This window comes from Acipenser ruthenus, chromosome 8 (genome assembly GCF_902713425.1).
Source record: "Acipenser ruthenus chromosome 8, fAciRut3.2 maternal haplotype, whole genome shotgun sequence".
NCBI lineage: Eukaryota > Metazoa > Chordata > Actinopteri > Acipenseriformes > Acipenseridae > Acipenser > Acipenser ruthenus.
The window spans coordinates 17,433,893-17,452,892 of record NC_081196.1 but is presented as its reverse complement, the minus strand read 5'-3'; the positions used below and the strand labels follow the sequence as shown (position 1 = coordinate 17,452,892).

At 39.6% G+C, this 19,000-nt stretch overlaps 1 protein-coding gene across 2 annotated transcripts in view; it reads right to left on the bottom strand.

The window, feature by feature from the left end:
• Positions 1 to 834: 834 nt before the first annotated feature.
• Positions 835 to 19,000, bottom strand: part of LOC117406759 (capZ-interacting protein-like) — a 35,584-nt gene continuing 17,418 nt past the window's right edge. The window contains exons 2-7 of one of the 2 annotated variants that reach the window (XM_059028651.1): positions 13,626 to 13,742; positions 9,014 to 9,097; positions 7,592 to 7,666; positions 5,764 to 5,961; positions 4,530 to 5,177; positions 835 to 1,501 (exon numbers count right to left, since the gene is read on the bottom strand). In XM_059028651.1, coding sequence (XP_058884634.1) covers positions 1,472 to 1,501; positions 4,530 to 5,177; positions 5,764 to 5,961; positions 7,592 to 7,666; positions 9,014 to 9,097; positions 13,626 to 13,742 — 1,152 coding nt within the window. In that variant the 3' untranslated portion in view covers positions 835 to 1,471. Of the gene's footprint in view, positions 1,502 to 4,529; positions 5,178 to 5,763; positions 5,962 to 7,591; positions 7,667 to 9,013; positions 9,104 to 13,625; positions 13,743 to 19,000 lie in introns of both variants that reach the window. The other variant, XM_059028649.1, reaches the window with a different exon arrangement.

Sequence of the window (19,000 nt, the reverse complement as noted above, 5' to 3'; positions counted from 1 at the left end):
AATAAGGAACACATATCTAGAGACAGAAATGTTTTAAACTTTGAAAGGAGATGATTGTTCCCAGCAGTTAAATAGTAGGAGTGCTGAGGGCTATGCACTTGCGTAGAGTGCAGGATGTGCCCTATAGTCTGGACGTTGCGAGTTCGAGTCCAGGCTATTCCTTTGCCGACCAAGGATGGGAGCTCCCAGGGGGCAGCGCTCAATTGGCCGAGCGTCGCCCGGGGGGAGGGAGGGTTAGGTTGGCCAGGGTGTTCTTGGCTCACCGCGCACCAGCGACCCCTGTAGTCTGGCCGGGCGCCTGCGGGCTTGCCTGTAAGCTGCCCGAGAGCTGCGTTGTCGACCGACGCTGTAGCTCTTGGGTGGCTGCATGGTGAGTCCGCAGTGTGAAAAAAAGCGGTCGGCTGACGGCACACGCTTCGGAGGACAGTGTGTGTTCGTCTTCGCCCTCCCGAGTCAGCGCAGGGGTGGTAGCGGTGAGCTGAGCATAATAAAATAATTGGCTATTCCAAATTGGGAGAAAATAATGAAAATAATTGGCAACGACTAAATTTTTCAAAAATTAATAAATAAATAAATAAATAAATAAATAGTAGGAGTGCCTGTTTCAGTATACTGATAGCGGGGTAGGTAGATTGATTACTCACCTTCAATTCCTAACAATATATGTTACTAAGGATGTTTCTAAAACGAATTCAATAAGTATATCAAACCTGACCAAACAACAATAATCAGCCATATAAAAAATGTCATCTACAAATAGGCAGTATGTGTGTGCTTCATGTTGATGTGTTATAAAAATGATGTGTGTGTGGAGAGGATTTAACATTACAAAAATCACATATAAACATGAGCTTTTATTTTTTATAAATTCCATAAAAAACATTGCTATTTCTTAAATGAAGCTTCAATACATTTTTTTCCGCACAAATACAGTAGCAGTATATCTTTAACTTGGGAATAGTAATCTATTCTCACTCGTAGCCTATAGACTGCTGAAGAGTACAACACGCAGTGTCATTTCTATACAGCGACACCTGCTGTTCCTTTCTTATATTTGCAGCTTTAATTGTTAATTTGGCAGCCTATATGGAAACCCATGTGAAGTCACTAGCATCATATTAACACTGTATCTCTATTTAAATCCTTCCTTTTATGCATTCTCCATGGATAAACACTTTTAGAATCCAAGTTGATTTCTCTTGACTGACATTGTTATTGTAAATCACTGTTTCCACGGAAACCTTCCATAACCCAAAAATGAGATGGAGGAGACACCTGTAAGAGCATGAAGTGTACTGGCCTCCAGCACTCTAAGGGTTAATACACAAAGATGACAGAATAAGCCTGAGGACTCCAGCAATGGTAAGTGGCTGGAATCTGAGCTTAGATGGGAGTTCGTTGACTTAATTGGATTGGCTGTTATAGGCAAACCAGCCTCCAGTGATTGGACAGGTTTGGTTTCTCAGTCACCTCAGTTTCCATCGCCCTCAGGTTGTTTGTCCTGCAACAATATAAAGGGGAAGGAGATTTTAAAGTTTATCTTAAATCTGTGAGCATAGTATACCCACAGAGAGAGCTTCTCTATGTTTTACCTGTCTCTTAAAAACATATTTACTGGGTATGGTCACTTTTTGGAAAGCAGGCCAAAAATGAGGCAATGTATTGCAAAATGAACCATGAGCCAAAGTTGATACATTTCAAAGACTTTTGCCAGAGAGTGTTTGCCAATCTTGAGATGTCATAACTAGGAGGAAATAGCTTTGAGCTGTTTTAGTATCTTTAAAACCAAAATCCAAATACTGTATCAACAGTGCAGAACATCGTCCACTGTAACCTGATGGGACTTGCCATGTTCCACTCTTGTTTTATAACTAATTATATTTTGTAAAAATAAGTTAATGTAATTTAAAAGCATAGTTCTGATGAATTTCTTATCACAAAAATAATATCTCTTTTTAATGTAGTTTATAGAGAATAAAAGGTAAACTGGAAACGTGGTAAGCTGGATTGTTTTTGACGGTAACTACAGTTCAGAAATTAACGTTTCTCATGTGCTGCCACAATTTATACAGTCGCTTTAGGGTAGAAAAACACTCACAATGTAGTGGTACTGGAAAGTGGCAGCAATCGCTCTTGTTTAAGGCAATATGTCGTTTGTGTGCTGCAGACATAGCCTTTGTATACTTTTACACAAGAATTACATTTAGTTTAAAACACCAATATACCAGTACTGTGCAAAAGTTTTAGGCAGGTGTGAAAAAATGCTGTAAAGTAAGAATGCTTTCAAAAATAGACATGTTAATAGTTTATATTTATCAATTAACAAAATGCAAAGTGAGTGAACAGAAGAAAAATCTACATCAAATCAATATTTGGTGTGACCACCCTTTTTGCCTTCATAACAGCATCAATTCTTCTAGGTACACTTGCACACAGTTTTTGAAGGAACTCGGCAGGTAGGTTGGCCCAAACATCTTGGAGAACTAACCACAGTTCTTCTGTGGATTTAGGCAGCCTCAGTTGCTTCTCTCTCTTCATGTAATCCCAGACAGACTCGATGATGTTGAGATCAGGGCTCTGTGGGGGCCATACCATCACTTCCAGGACTCCTTGTTCTTCTTTACGCTTAAGATAGTTCTTAATGACTTTCGCTGTATGTTTGGGGTCGTTGTCATGCTGCAGAATAAATTTGGGGCCAATCAGATGCCTCCCTGATGGTATTGCATGATGGATAAGTATCTGCCTGTACTTCTCAACATTCAGGAGACCATTAATTCTGACCAAATCCCCAACTCCATTTGCAGAAATGCAGCCCCAAACTTGCAAGGAACCTCCACCATGCTTCACTGTTGCCTGCAGACACTCATTCGTGTACCGCTCTCCAGCCCTTCGGCGAACAAACTGCCTTCTGCTACAGCCAAATATTTCAAATTTTGACTCATCAGTCCAGAGCACCTGCTGCCATTTTTCTGCATCCCAGTTCCTGTGTTTTCGTGCATAGTTGAGTCGCTTGGCCATGTTTCCACGTCGGAGGTATGGATTTTTGGCCGCAAGTCTTCCATGAAGGCCACTTCTGACCAGACTTCTCCGGACAGTAGATGGGTGTACCAGGGTCCCACTGTTTTCTGCCAATTCTGAGCTGATGGCACTGCTGGACATCTTCCGATTGCGAAGGGAAGTAAGCATGATGTGTCTTTCATCTGCTGCAGTAAGTTTCCTTGGCCGACCACTGCGTCTACGGTCCTCAACGTTGCCCATTTCTTTGTGCTTCTTCAAAAGAGCTTGGACAGCACAATGGATTGAAACAAGGATTTATTAGAGAAAAAAACTGGAAGTGAATTGATAGTTTAACACATTAAAATGAATTGCATTATTGCTCACATCTCCTGTAGTTCACAGTGCTTATGTTTGTTTCAAATGATTCAAATAACCTACACCTCAGCTGATTCCATCACAAGTTATACATAAAGGAAGTTGATATTAATTGGAAGTTAGCCTTCCAAACACTGACTGGGCCTATTTGCATAGTTTCTGTTGTGGGTAAACATCTACCATTTGTTAAGATTATAAAGATTATACTCTCTTCCCCAAACTTTCCATAGCTGCTTAAGTTCTAAATCTGTATTGGAGAAGCCTTTTACATTTCTCTTACCTTTTACAGTTCTCTTACCTTTTACATTTCTCTTACCTTTATATGGTGTTTATTACAAGTTATTCTTATTTAATTACTCAGATACTGTGGAGTTTTTTTTTTTTGTGTGTGTTAAGGTGCTTTCATCGGAGTTCAGAAGCTGCTATCCAGAAACAGCCATAGATGTTACATACAGATGTTACTAGAGCAGCCTGTCTTTATATTTATAAGCAGCAGCACCATCTACTGTAATAGAAAATGAAACTGGATCCAAAGTAGCAGATCACTAGAAACTTTAAATCTGTTCAGGCAACTAGATCTGAGGAACAGCTCCTGAACTCAGGTGAAAGCACAGACTCATCAAACATTATCTGAGAAACTGCAATAAAAGAACCACCCAGAATGATAGAAATATAAGATACGAGTACAAAAAAAACGCCAGCTCTTCAATAAAATAAATCTAAATGTCTAATTAGCCCAATTATGAATGATTATCCTCCACTGTCAGCACTTTGATGGATTTGTTACAAGTAAAGGGAATTAAGAAATTAATACTGTTCTGCATAAGGTATCTAATTATGTCAGTAAATCAATTAATTTGACAGTATACATTATATTATGCACAGCACTCAGAAATTGTCCCTTTATTTCATTTAACCTCTTGAATGTTGGCTAGAGAACACAAAAAGAAAGGGGACAATTTTGTCTGCTGCACCCTGACAGTAATGGTAAGTCTGTACTGATCAGTCCCTAAGAGGTTTCAAATATTTTCAATTGCTCAAAATATATTGGCCTTCAGCAAATTATTTCAGGTACAATTTTCTTTTTGTGTAGTGCTTTAAATTATCCCTAAAGTAATAATCAGTAGCATATTAAACACATATGCTAATCGACTAACCTTGTCATCTGAACCATTTGTCTTCACCTCCTCCTCCTGATTTGTCTTCACCTCCTCCTCCTGATTTGTCTTCACCTCCTCCTCCTGATTTGTCTTCACCTCCTCCTCCTGATTTGTCTTCACCTCCTCCTCCTGATTTGTCTTCACCTCTTCCTGATTTGCCTTCACCTCTTCCTCCTCCTTGCTGGTCTCTCCAGTTTTTGTATCTTCATTGTTGCTGCTCAAGCCAGCAGTCTGTATATCTCCAGGGGTATTGTCCAAGGCTCTAGTCTCTGCCTGGGCTTTCTTGCTGGGCCTGTGCTCCGCTTCCACACTCTCACAAGCCTCAGGGGTTTCCTGTGGCCTGTCAGGTTTTTCCTGTGAAACCTTGCCCATGTGCTCTACACTCTCCCCCAGTGTTTTGGACTTGGGGCCATCCTGCAGCTTGTCCCCTTCAGAGCTCTTTACAGATCCTTCAGGCTCTTTCATTGAGGGCTTGTTGTCTTCTTTGGGATCCTCTACTTTGACTGCTTCAAACACGTCATCCTCTCCATTCTGCCGTGGCTGCTCCTGGCTGGGGGATGGAGTCTTGCCTGTGGGCTCTTCAGATGATGACTTCCTGAGCTTCCGGCTTGGTGGTCTGCGCTTGATGGAGAGGCGGGCTCGTCCCTGTGCAAAATGACACCGAAATGGGAAGATTTGAGATAATAAATAATATACTGTATGCTAAAAAAAAAAATTATACCACTTCATAAGGTATGTTTAATGTTATGGAAGAAATTCCGTCTCTGGTGCAGTTAACAGTGGAGACAAGTTATTTTTTAAAATTATGTTCAAGCTTGCAATGCAGATGAAAGATAAACCAAGTAAACAATCATAGCATTCAAAGGCTTCTACAAACCCATAGTCATCTTTTAATGATCTTGAATGTACAGCATATGAAGTTGACAAAAAAAAAGTTAGTTTATAAATACAATAACCCCATTTAATGCAGCCTTTTCCCACACCATAGTCACACTGTCACGCCCTCAACTATGTCCATAAGTCCTTAACCGTCTTTAGCTACACTTTATCATGGATTGTTGCTTTATGTAATCCTTAAATATTTATCATTTAAAATAAATGAAGGTTAGTTTCCCTGAATGCCCCCTGTACTGCTAAAGCAAGCTGAAAGATGTGATGTCAACACAACTCCCCTTCCACATACACACACACACCAGTATTTAACTTAACAACCCCATTTGGTCTGTTTTACCTTGTTTATGTTGTGTAACACAGTGCCCTCTGCTGGTTTGTCAAAGCTGGCAGATGCCTCTTCACTGGAGTGGGAACGCACGCCGGGGCTGCTGGGAGTGGACGAAGGACTGGCGAAGGGGAAGGAGGAGGGGTGGAGCTTCAGTCCAGGACTCTTGGGAGATGGCAGCAAGGCATTGGGAGATAATGCCAGGTTGGCCTGGAAACAAGGAAAAGGTATTTTTGAATAGTGTGGCTACAAGTCTGATTTCAGGTGGTGTCTTCCTGCAAACATTGTCATTTCTGACGTTTGACTTGTTGGTCAATGCAGCACCTGCCTTGAGGCACGTTGCACAGCATCCACTATCATGCCACTTGTGAAGTCACTAAGATGCTTCTGCTCTCCCATGATTGCTACTGAATAGTTGCACACTTTATATATTGTAGCTCTAATGGATTGCATGACATATCATGTGCAAGCATGCATTTGCATACATTGTATATTCGGGGAGTTTCTAATTTTACTGACGTTTCCGTGAGTGATTTTAAGTTATGAATGTGATTAGGCAAACTATAATCACGGTTTAACGAATTTGAAATATTCAGGCCTGTGTGACGTTTAAAAATAACTTTAAATAACACACACACACACACACACACACACACACACACACACATAGGGCTGCTGAAAGAAGTCTTTGAGGAAAACAAAAACATCACAAATACTAGAATCTTTACAGCCTCCCACATCTGTAAAGGCTCACTGCTTTCCACAGTAGCATTGCAAAGTGACCTGCTGACTTGTATCCACCCAGTATATAAATAGGAAGAATCAGCTACAACCTTTTATTGAATGTGGTCAATACAGATAGAAACACAGTTAACTAGATGTCATTAAAGCACAACAAAAAATAAACCATACCTGTGAAGGGGAATAAACGAAAAGTGAAAACTTGCATTCCTTTTGGCCCATACTGCAAAGCAGTGCAACAGAGGTTTCTGTCAGATCAGCTTTCTTCACTGAACAAACACTGAGTGAGCAGGCTTACACCTGACACTGAGTAAGCCAATTAAATTTAGGAGCTTACTAAGATGTTGAATTACATCTAGAGGACTTATTGAAGTTTAACAATAATATTATATCCCACTAGGTGGCACTGTTGCTTTAAAGACACTGAACATATGACTATTTTTATAATACACTTATATGACGGGCCAGACAGTGCAATACATAGCACAACACTTTGGGACACATTGTATTAATTTGCTATGCAATAATATCTCTGATACTATATGTAATCTGATATCCATAAAAGACATATCTACTTGTTGCAAGTTAGTCACTGTACGAAAGACAGCAGATTAGACCTATGTTGATAAAGGGCTGAAAGTAGAACCTCTGTTGGAAGGGTTTCAGCTCACAACACAAGTGAAATAAGTGTGGCCATCTCTGCCTAGAACTCAGGGTACATTGATCCACAAGATAAAAACACAACTCAGTTTATCTTGATAGACACAGGGTTATATAGCAGGGGGTATTTGGGTCAGTATTGATGTACAATGCCAGAGCTGTGAGGGGAAGCCCTCATGGCGCCTACCAGCACAGAGCCTGACAAGAGCCAGGGCCCTCACCTTTCAGTAGCACAAAAAAAACCTTTAAATGACACTCTGGAGAGCAAACGACTGTGTATTCACACCCCCAGCAGGCAGTAATAATCGCTCACAATGACAGGATTCTAAAACATTATTAAACAGACATGCTGTACATTTTCTACAGTTTGTAAATAAAGTATCTCATCATTATCAGTCTGCATATAAAAAACAGACATATTCACTGCCTTGAAACCTACCTGCAGTTTTTCAATGAGAGGTGAATTCTTGGTCTTCACTTTGAGAGAAAGTGAAGAGGCATTGGTGGCTCCTTTCTGTGGAGAGAAAATGAATGAATGAAAAACAGATGACTACAACTGTGTTTTGTATTCAATAAATATGGATTGCCTTAGAAAGTCTGGTAAGCTGTGTAACGTCAAACTGTTTCAAATGCTTATGTTTTGGTATCTCTGGTTTCGCCTGCCTTAACACCCTATAAAGCTATCACTTATCTGATTATATCAGATTTATGTGTGTAACTTTTTTCACAATTACCTATAAAGTATATTTGCAATCCAGCATCGATTATTGAACATAGTTGACTACACTCAGTAAAATGTGTGTCGCCAGAATAGATAATTTGGTGTCTACTGTGTTTTTAAAATGTATGACCCATATTTCATATATAAAACTGGATAAAGGTGTGAAAGCATCCCTGGAGGCATAATGTAATTAGGAAGTAAAATTGTTATGTGAGAAAATTATATTATATATCATAAAAAAGTAGAACACCATGGCCCACTACCACAGTATGTGCGTGTAAAAGTATATGAGTGATAGATGTATGTGGATACTGTACAGGTGCATCCTCAAATTCTGACAATAACTTGTGATTTTTTGTTCCAATATTTGCCCCTTTCATTTTGAATCTTATTTACATGCCAACTTTCTTTGCAACAGCAGCCTGAGAAACCACAGGAGACTCCTCCTTCTTCAAGAGTTCAATGTGGTTTACGCAATTTACTCAAGTCACAGCGTAATCACATACTCACTGCACTGTGCTACGAGAACCTGTCTTGCTCTGAAAAGCGATCTCCGTTCATCATTTGAAAATACTGTATCCTAATTAAATGAAGTGAACATCTTAATTAAAAGACATAAATAGCATTGGGAAAAACCGTCTCCCAGAGTTGTATCCCATTTAAGCAGAAATCCTGATTATCAGTTTCCCGATTAGGTGGCGCAGACTGTATTATATTAACAATATTGTGTTGAAGTTCGTTTCATTCTTGTGAGTTTTAAACTACTGCTTCCTGGTACCTTATTACTTCAGGTCAGTATTCACCTATAGTCAGTGGTTTTACATTTCTGTATCTACTCATCCTTATTCTGCATTTTCCAAATATACTGTTAAAAAAACAAACAAGAAAATAACAAAAATATCTTGACCAGTGTATGTTTCTAATGCTAAGAACAACAAAAAAAGGTTTGGCTGGATTTCAATTCTTGTGATCATATGGACCTGTAACAACCATGCTGACTTACTGACCATAACTGAACTGCCGACCTAGATTTGAAAAGCTTTCATATCCCAGTGCCAATCAACTGTGCCGCCAAGTCTCTTTACTGTTTACTTACTGTATATCACCAGCAAAAAAAAATTAAATAAATCATACTCTCACCTCTTCTTCGCTTTGTCCAGATTCTTTTTTCGTGTCATGCAGCGCAAGTGAGGAAGGGGGTCTCCGTCGATTTACCCTGTTGTTCTGTTGCTAGTTGTGAGGAAAGGAAAACATCCTAAATTAAGTTTGCTGAGGCAGGTCAATACATCAAAGGAAGAACTGGCAAATCATCTTAAAGAGGTGTATTTCTAGCACAGGCATTATACACAGTTATGCATTCAGTTCCTTTAGAAACAACTAAACTATATAAACTCCTTCTACAGTACTGAAGTTGTCTGACTAGATCATAGAATTAAAGATACAGAGCCACAGTGGTGACGTGAAGAGTGACATCACACCTTAGGGATTGTTGCTAGAAGATTTACATATACAGTGAATTTAATGTAAAAAAAATGTTTACAATAAAGAACAAATACCCCACCCTACCACCACAAATTTTTTGAGGCAGCCAGCCTATGTACCTAGACTTTGATGTCATGTATAAAAATATTAGGTTACCCTGGTTCCCTGAAAGAGAAGACGACCACCAACAATGCTTTTGGGATATGCCGGCCATAGGTCAGGTATTCACTGAGCATTTCATATGAGAGCTGCCGATAGGCCCCTCCGAGGAGTGTCGTCCTCGGTCCCGCCTTCCGAGGGAACAAATAGTCACTCCACGGAGGTCACTTCCTCTTTTGCAACAAACTCACGACCGATGCAACCTCTAAGGTCGGTGGTCGTCTTCTCTTTCAGGGAACCAGCATCACATCCGTTCCCTCGGAAGGCAGGACCAAGGACGTCACTCTCCGGAGGGGCCTATCGGCAGCTCTGATATAAAATGCTCAGTGTATACCTGACCTGTGGCAGGCATATCCCAAAAAGTATTGTTGGTGGTCGGCTTCGAATTGAAAAAGAACAGCTTGCTTCTTTATCTCATAATTCCAGTAGGAAATGACATTGATGCACAGAAGTGAGTCTTTTAATATTTTCAGTTCTCCAAACCAGGTCTGACCCCAGGCCAAACTTGAGAGAGGTGTGCTAAACTTGAGGAAATGTATGTATCTCATATCAAACCTGCCTGTCGCCACAAGTTTGGAAAATAGAGCCCACCCTCCCCATATTAATTGGACCATAATTAGCAAAAATATCTTTTTAAGATGCACCACCTGCTTTATAAATTTAAATGCAGGTAGTGTAGAATTCCCTTATACACGTTCATGGTCACATACTGCTCTAATGAGTTAGCAAAGTTAGCCACCTGTGTTTTAAGTGTGTTATTTTTGTATGGAATTCTAGTCAACTAATGATGCCAAAGTTCAATGTGGCTCATGGATGCCAGTCACATATCAGTGCAGTGAGCAGTTAAAGTTAAGGAATGTTCAGGAGTGTGACGGAGTACTCCCCGCCCCTGTGCATATTTTGTATTTGTTTGTTATTATTATTATTATTATGATTTATGCATTGTGTATATATGACAGCCTTATTGTTTGGCAGGCCAAGCGAGGTGCCGTCCACCATTATTTGTTTTGTTTTTAAAATACCTCATGAGAATGCGTGACTTTCAGCTACTGATTATTTAACTAGCTGACAGTCACGCAGAATTAATAAACCCATGCAAGATGTGCCCGAGGGATAATAAGATAATTAATAGCTGGTTAATCCCTCAGTCACCACTATAAAGACCTGCTGCAACGGGGTGGAGAGTTCAGTGAGTGGAGAGGAGGTAAAGAAAGGAAAATGTAAAAGTTGCTACTCGTGCTGGGTTTATACCAGCATGATACTTGTTTGTATTAGTGTTTTTTTGTCTGTTTATTTTGGCCCACGTGCCCTTTGTTTTGTATCAGTGTGTGACAGGATGGCTGGGCGGTGATGTCACGACAGAAGCAGGAAGGAAACACAGTACTGCAGATCAAAGTAAATGACGCGGCGCGCCATTTTATTTTTAAATAACAAAAATAAAATAAAAGGTTTAAACAAAAACACACTGGGCTCGCAGAGCAAAATAAATATTTTCAATAAAACAAATCACAAACACATAATTCACGATCAGGCTGGGCAGTAGCTCTGATCCTTAACGTTTTTCTGTTAGTTTCGTTTTCGCTCTCCTCGCTCTCTCTCCGCTCCTCTCATACAGCTCATACCCCTGAGGGTAAAGAGCTGCAGGCTTTTATGCAGGTGACCATCTCCCGATTTAGCAACAAATGAATCAATTAATTAATTCGGGAGATGGCCACCTTCTGCACGAGGTTTTTAAACTGCTGTGAATGGGGCTACCCATCCACTCTACCATACAAAACAAATCGGCTACGCCGTCATATTTATAAACAAAACAATAACAAAACATACGGTGCTTCGCCAACAAATATAAAACACAATAACACGACGGTACGCCATCACAAATACAATAAATCATAATAAACAAATACAAAATAACACAGGGGCAGAGGGGGAAACCCCCTTCTAAAATAAACAAATACATTCAAACAGCAGGGCTTTCTACCGCCCTGCTACACAGTGTTTTGTTTAAATCTTTTATTTTGTAAATAAACACTGCTATTTTTGTGGTGCTTTCATTCCTGGTCTGACGTCACCACACACGCCATCTTTGTCACAAGGAGATATTAAGTTTAGATTTGATTTCAGGTACAAACTGACTGTGCCAGACACTTGACCTCTTTGTGATACCGTTACCTACAGCTGTAAAACAGCATTGTCATGGGTATTGATGCACACTGTGGAACAAAAGTCTCAACCAGATTTTCAACCCATTTTATATTGCCAATTTTTATTTAACATTTTTGAACTGTGTATTTAAAAGCGGGTGCACAGCTTTGATAAACATAATATAATAAGGTAGTACAGAATGAAAAGACAGTTTAGTGCAGGGTTTTGCCATCTAGTTGACAGATGCCACCCTCAATTTGAACTCTGACATTGGTCAACAAAGGCTGGGTGATAGAGGACCACTGACCTTCTGTAAAGGGATATACAGTTGCTAAGGGGGTAGTATTTACAATATATGGAGTCAATATTTCTTCTCTTTAAAAATGACCTGTAGTCTGTAGTTTAGGCATGTTGCTGTGGTTTACCGTAATAGAAATGTTTAAATGTATTATTGTTTCCAGACCAAGTATACAAAACAGCTGCAGGCTTGGGAAGGAAACCATGCCTCTCGTCTAAAAATAACAGCCTCTTAAAATAATGTGTCATGTGATTTCATTTTTTCCCCCCCAACTGTTTAATTCGCATAAGATATTTAAATATACATTTAGTTTTATTAGTCAAAAACCTTCCTGAGACCTCATCATGAGAAGCTGGGAGTGGTATCCTTATGCACCATTAGAAAACAAAGGGGGAGGGGGGGAGTAATTTATGACACTTACCCTTAACAAATACAAAAGTACTTGCATTGAAAGTATAAACAAAGCTGAGATAAAATGCACATTCCACATCATTTATTGACATACATTATAACGAGACTAAAACCCTCAGGAGATTATAGACCAGATTTGTCTTCAATTTGGGCTCATTAACAGTGTCATCTCTGCTAATATACCCTGTTTTTTTTAAGTGGTGTATTTACCCTGTCAGCTAACTGTTTTATACATGAAACCAGGTTTTAAAAAATACAATATTATTAATAAAGTCCTGAACCACATAAATGGGTAAGGCTATATTTTTTTCATGGTTATCATGAATTTTACAATTTCTGTAAAATGTACCCATTGCCATGTAATATGTAGTTCCCCATAAAAATTCCTATTTCGGAAAGTATAGTGTAAATATACATATTTGTCTATCACTTAATAATAAATACAGCAAATGTTTGCTTTATATCTAAGCACTACCCGTTACGCTGCATTTAAGAACCTGACAGTCGGTTTATTTTGCTTCTGGTAAATGATTTAACACACTGCATTGAGCTGCACGATTTCTTTAAAATGTCTTCAGCGAGAAAGACACCAGCTGCATCAAAGAGGAGAAATATTGTTCGAGTAAAAGAAGGGCGTATTTCACGTGTCTTTTGTTATTTTTACATTTATTTACCTTTTTATTTTGATTGATAATTCACTGATGATGATAAAAGAATGTGTTTAAAATACGTTTACTGTTTTTCAGGAAAGCATTTCAATATTTAGGAACATTTGTTGTATAATAACTCTAAGAAAATGATAAATTATGAATGTGACAACGCTATTTATTTCTGCTTTAATAAATATTATGTTTAATCGTGAAATATCTTGAAATAACTATTTTTAAACAGAAATGCCATGAAATAAGCCATGATTTACATTGAAAAAAAATACAGCCCTAGAAATGCGTACTGTTTGCTGCCTTTCAGGGTTGTTCTGCTATTGTAGCAGGTATTAGGCAGTAAAAGAATCAAATGAGAAGCAGCATGGTTCTAGTTATGTAGACGACCACTATAAGTGTAATTACAATTTGGACAACTGACTTTTTAGCCAGTCTGTGTATTTTCTCCTAGGATACTCTTGTGTTAGTATTGTGGACATAATGCACTTGTTTTTAAATTTTTAAATACGTTTTTAAAGGTTTTTAAATAAATTGTATTTAAACACTCTTACACCGTGTGAGCTGACAGGACCAGAAAAAAATGATTAAGACTCACCACGTCCTTTCCTGCAGGTGAGGGTATGGCTTGACCTTTGAACTTGCCTGCCAGCTCAGCCACTGATTTCTTGACAGGTTTATCTTCTGTGGCTTTGGCTGTACTTATTGATTGGTCCTAAAAAAGAGTAACAAGGTTGGAAATGTGAGCTACATCAGAAACACATCTAGTTTGATTCCTGACTTAGTTCCAGTCGAACTGTCTGGATGGAAGAAACCAGACTGCCAATGCAAAGATGTGCTGAAGGCTGGATATAAAGCTGATGGTCATTGATAGAAACATGGTGGTTGTATGAGGCAAATGAGAGCCCCCCACCCCTTTTAAGCTTTTGTTGAATTCCAGAGGTAACATTTAAAGAAACAAGTCAAGTAGACAAATGTTTGTTGATTTGAGCTGGTGAAACTGTTTAAGTGAGCACAAACAAAGTAATTGATAGATTTTTTTTAAATAGTATATGCAACTAATTTTCCCTTTCCAACAACTCTAACTACCAAAAACAATCTAAACTCCCTGACAAGTACTGACATTAACTCATTTCCTTATTTCTGCAGAAGCAAGAAGCGATAGTTCTCTCTGGTTTGTAAGATCTAGTTAGTCACATAATACTGAGGTGTGGCATAAGGTTAACAAGGGTGAAAGAACAGATAGTGTTTGCTGTGCTCATACAGTACCTTCTGCCAGCACTGAATAGCAGGGGGTGTTCAGGTCAGCTTGCTCTCACTACCATTGCCCCTATATGAGCACTAAAATTAACAGCACCTATATATATATATATATATATATATATATATATATATATATATATATATATATATATATATATATATATATAGTTACCAGAATCTTCAACATTGCTAACCTCTTTGCAGATTTTTCTAAGAAATCTAGGTGGGTTGGGTTCCCATTTCTTTCCTCTCTATAGTTAAAAGCACTTTCCATTCAGGAACTGGGCTAGCCATGGAAACACGGTTACTGTGTACAGAGTGACAATCACAGCCTGATAAGAAAAAGTGATAGCTGTGAGACCCCGCTGTCCAGTCATTTTTATCGGGAGAGTAGGAAAAAAACACGTATTTTTATGAACATTCATTTAAAAAAAAAAAAAAAAAATGCTGTTTTCTATCTAAAACATTATCAGTATCTTTGGCTAAATGATGACAGATGTGTTCCTCCCAATACCTGTTAAAAAGCATTTGGGTTTTAAATTATTCCCATCCAAATTGTATGGCACTGGAACCAAATAAATATGTTTCTAACAATACAGTAACACATTTAACAGGATGCTCTGAGGCCCACTTTTATTCCCTATGGAAACAAGTCTATGGGTCCTATTTTGAAGAGAAAAGTCGAGGGAAATTTTAGAAGAAAACAATTTAAACTAACAATATTTTGTATTGATCTCTGAAACTTTTAATCTATTATCTAGATTATTTTTTTTGCATCATTTAAACCAGACACCATTTTGCCCCTCCTATCGCCACCCTTATCCCCTTGATCCAATCTATGCAGCCTCATCCAGTCAGTCAGATAGTGGACCCTCAAACTAAGTGGGTTTGAGGCAAATTTTCAAGCTTTAATTTAACATAATCATCAATAAAATGTAATTCTATTTCAAAATCAATGTTGTGGGGGTTGGTCTTGCACTAGTGAAACTACAAAAAATGAACTTTATTTATGGTTGTGATAGGGGAGACCTGTGCTGGCTATCAGGCGCATGCATGATCCTGCAGGGGGTGGTCGGGAGCTCTGTGGGATCCACCTGCCAATCACGGCAATGACACAGAGAGGTTGGGTGAGGGTGTGTCGCGACCAATAAAAATGACACTTTGCTGTTCCTTCGATCTTGCCCTTCAAGGACAAATTGGATGCCGGTGAAGCGATCTCAATGAAACTTTCTTTCTCTCATGTGTTCAGTGAAACCCCACACCCTCCCACAATGGTCTTCTAAGAACTATCAAATTGTTTGTTTTAAATTTTGTAACTTCGATTTTCTTCTTTTCTAAAAAAATAGAGAACACCACACATTCTGCATATGCTGTAAGAAATACTGTGAAGACAATGTATATTCAACGATCAAGGCACAACATTGCTGTGTATGGAATGTAGTGTGGGGTGATTACGTTGTTTGGCCCAGGATCTTACCTTCTGGTCCAGTAGGAGCCGCTCCCTCAACTGAGGTTCAACCTCCGACATCGGTCAGTGGTGAACCAAGGCTCCCCAGAAGGGAGATACAGTTGCAAAGGAGGCAGACTTACACAACAGTGAAAGGTGGGCTTGGTCTACATAGTATTGTGTAGCCAATAGGTTTAGCATAGCAGGCTGAGCCTCACACCTAGGAGTATGGCAGGCTTCCAATGAAGGTATGCCATTGTCAAGCTGACAATTAAAATCCGTCCTGGTTCATGGAAAGAAAGAAGTTTCTCTGAGCTTTGTGAGGGGGTGTGAACTCAGAATTACTCCTGTTAGTGGTTTAGCACAGACCTACTGTACTCGTTCCACATGGAACTGCCATTAAATGGAAATTACCTTGACATGACTTGCTATATTGTCCACTCGGCCTTTAATAATATACTAGTAGTTTACCTGACCTGGTAGTTTACCACATCAGGGCAGTAAGCCATACTTTATGGACAAGATCAATTACCTAGGTAATGTCCGATAACCAGGGTGATTAGAAACTGCTAAACAGTGGCTTTACTGTCATTTTAAATCTTGAAATTACATTTTTATCTCCCTTTTCAAGTAGGTTTCTAATTGATCATGAACCTATCAGCTTAATAAAGCAAAAACATATTGGTCCACATAAGCTGTAAAGCTACTTCAAGAATGGACTCTCTCTGTATTTGAACAAATATAGCTCAAGTTCAGTAGGCCCTAAGCCCAGGAGAAAGCAGCAGCTGCCTGCCTCCTCTACCCAGGGCTACACGTAGGATAAACACCAGTCCATGTTCCCCACTTGTCAGCAGGAGGTTCATCACTATAGATACAGTATTAATTGCAGATGATTCATGTCCCGTATTTGCTTTCCATTTTCATGCCAATCGGTTGTACATGGTCTTGCCAACTTCCAATAGGACATCCGCCCTCTCTCCAGTGGGGTCAGTGGGTAAGACTAACACACTTTTTTCTTATACTGTAGTACGGTACATTTTGTGATTTACTGGAAGCCAGCCAGCCAAAAAATATGAATGCTACCTTTTATAGTTTGTTCTAATGTTGCAGTTAGTTTTATTATGTCAATTCGTTTTTTTGGAGAAATATATACTTATGAGTTTTAAATATAGTATGTTTATTGTACTGTATATTATAGTTAGGGGTCTACTTAAATAAAATTAGGATTTCGCGGACATTTTGTGGACCTGTTTAAACATTAAATAAACCTAAGTAGACAATATTTCAGAGCACTATAAAAGACTAAAGATAGTGGTACTTGCTTCCTTACTAAAACAGAGTGCTGTCATTTGTTAAGGGCAAGCATGCAACATCCCCCAGCAGTTGCTGCTGACATTCTCTGTCTGGTGTGGACTTGCCCATACATTGAGACTGCACATTCTGCATCCACTGAATTGGTTGGATGTGTAAGGCAAAGCATTGCCAAGTTATACAGATGTGGAAATCAATTAGAAACAGTCCCAAAACTTGGTTACACAAGGGCATCTGGCATACTTTAATAAAGGCAATGTATGCAGCACGTTCGTTATCATGTTATTTGCCCCATCCAATAATTTATTTTATTAGTACCGATTCAAAACAAAGAAAACTTGCCTATTATGGACAAAAATTCTAAGTAAGCAGCATGTTGTTTGAAGCGAGGTGGCTGTGCTAGATCATACCTGTAGTACTGATTTAACTTGGCTACAACCGACGGGAATACTTTTTGTCCGCGCTGACTTTCCAGTTTGTTTTCTGAAAGCTGTTTATTTTACGTTCTGTTCAGCAGCCTCTGTAGTAGCCTTTCGTATGTGAGTCTGCAGCAATCGATCGTATTTTCTCCAAAGACACATAACAAGATGTGCAGAACAATTACCACCATCTGCATGTACAGTTTCTTTGGGAAATATCTTGACACGATCATCAGCTGAAATATATACTTTACTTTTTTGCTTTGTCGTCCATTTCTGGTATTTTACCTCCAATGCTGAAAACTAGATTATAGCAACCTAAATCAAAACAATGCAACACTGACTTTGTCCCACCCCCTACTGTACAGTACAGGTTACAGAAAAGCCAGTACAGACGCACTGATAGGCTGATTAAAACATCGTTCTCATTTGAACAGTAAACAAGAACGTTAACTGCTTTGGGGTATTTTTTTGTAAATGTTATTTGTCTAGGACTTTTTTTTTGCCTAAGTTCAATGCAAACAGGATGGCGAAGGAATACAAAAAGCCTATTTACAGAAGGAAGATACGTAGTTTGCGTCACTTGAATTGTGCAGTAGTTAATTTAAACGAGGTTTCTTTTTTTTCTCTCCGTACTTGCCTGGTATGCATTGGCCCCTAAAAGAGGTGAATTTCGCGGTGACCCCTCAATTTCCCAATTTCCACGAAATCCGCCAAATCATGATTTAGGTAGACTCCTGACCAGCTAGAAAGCAGCAAACCAACAGTTCAACACTGGTGCTGGTCATGGCAGGAATTTCTATCCTGGATTACTCTAATCTATGTGGGGTCATTCATGTTCAGTAACTGTTATTAAACTTATTAAAAGAACAAGAAAGAAAATTTGTACTGAATCACTCAGTCAGACCGGTGATAAAAATAAAAATGTATTTAATTTCCTTACTATGTGAACACTATAGTGTAACGACCCGGCCCGGAGATCGCGGCATGGGCACTACCGCTCCAGAGGGACATTGTTATTGCTGTTGCATCACTGTTATTGCTTGCTGTTATTGTAAGATGCACGGGATACGCCATCTAGGGGGTGGGGGGGGGGGGGGGGTGTTAGTTAACTATGGGGAGGCTCTGGGAGAGTTTACAGGATCGGAGAGCTGTAGCGGAGGTTGTGTGTGAGTCTGGGGGTCTGTGGGTGCTTGGGGGTGGGAATGTGCGGGAGGTTGGGGTGCATAGACTTCGGGGGTATAGACGGGTGTTCGCCGTCCCCCCCCCCCCCTTCTCCTGGGGGTCCGGAGGTCCCCCGCCAAGTCCAGGACTTGGCGGGGACCAGCGGAGCACAGTGATTGGTGGGAAGGAGCTGGAGGGGGGTGGGCGCAGTGGTCTGGTTGGGGGAGGAGGGGGTGTTTCAGGGGAAGGAGGAGGAGTTGGTGAACAGAGAGTGACAGAAAAAGACCTTTCTGGTAACCGGGTGTTACTGCATGCAGGAACACAGGAGCAAGGATAGAAAACAAAGTGACAGAGAGAGCTGCAGGATAG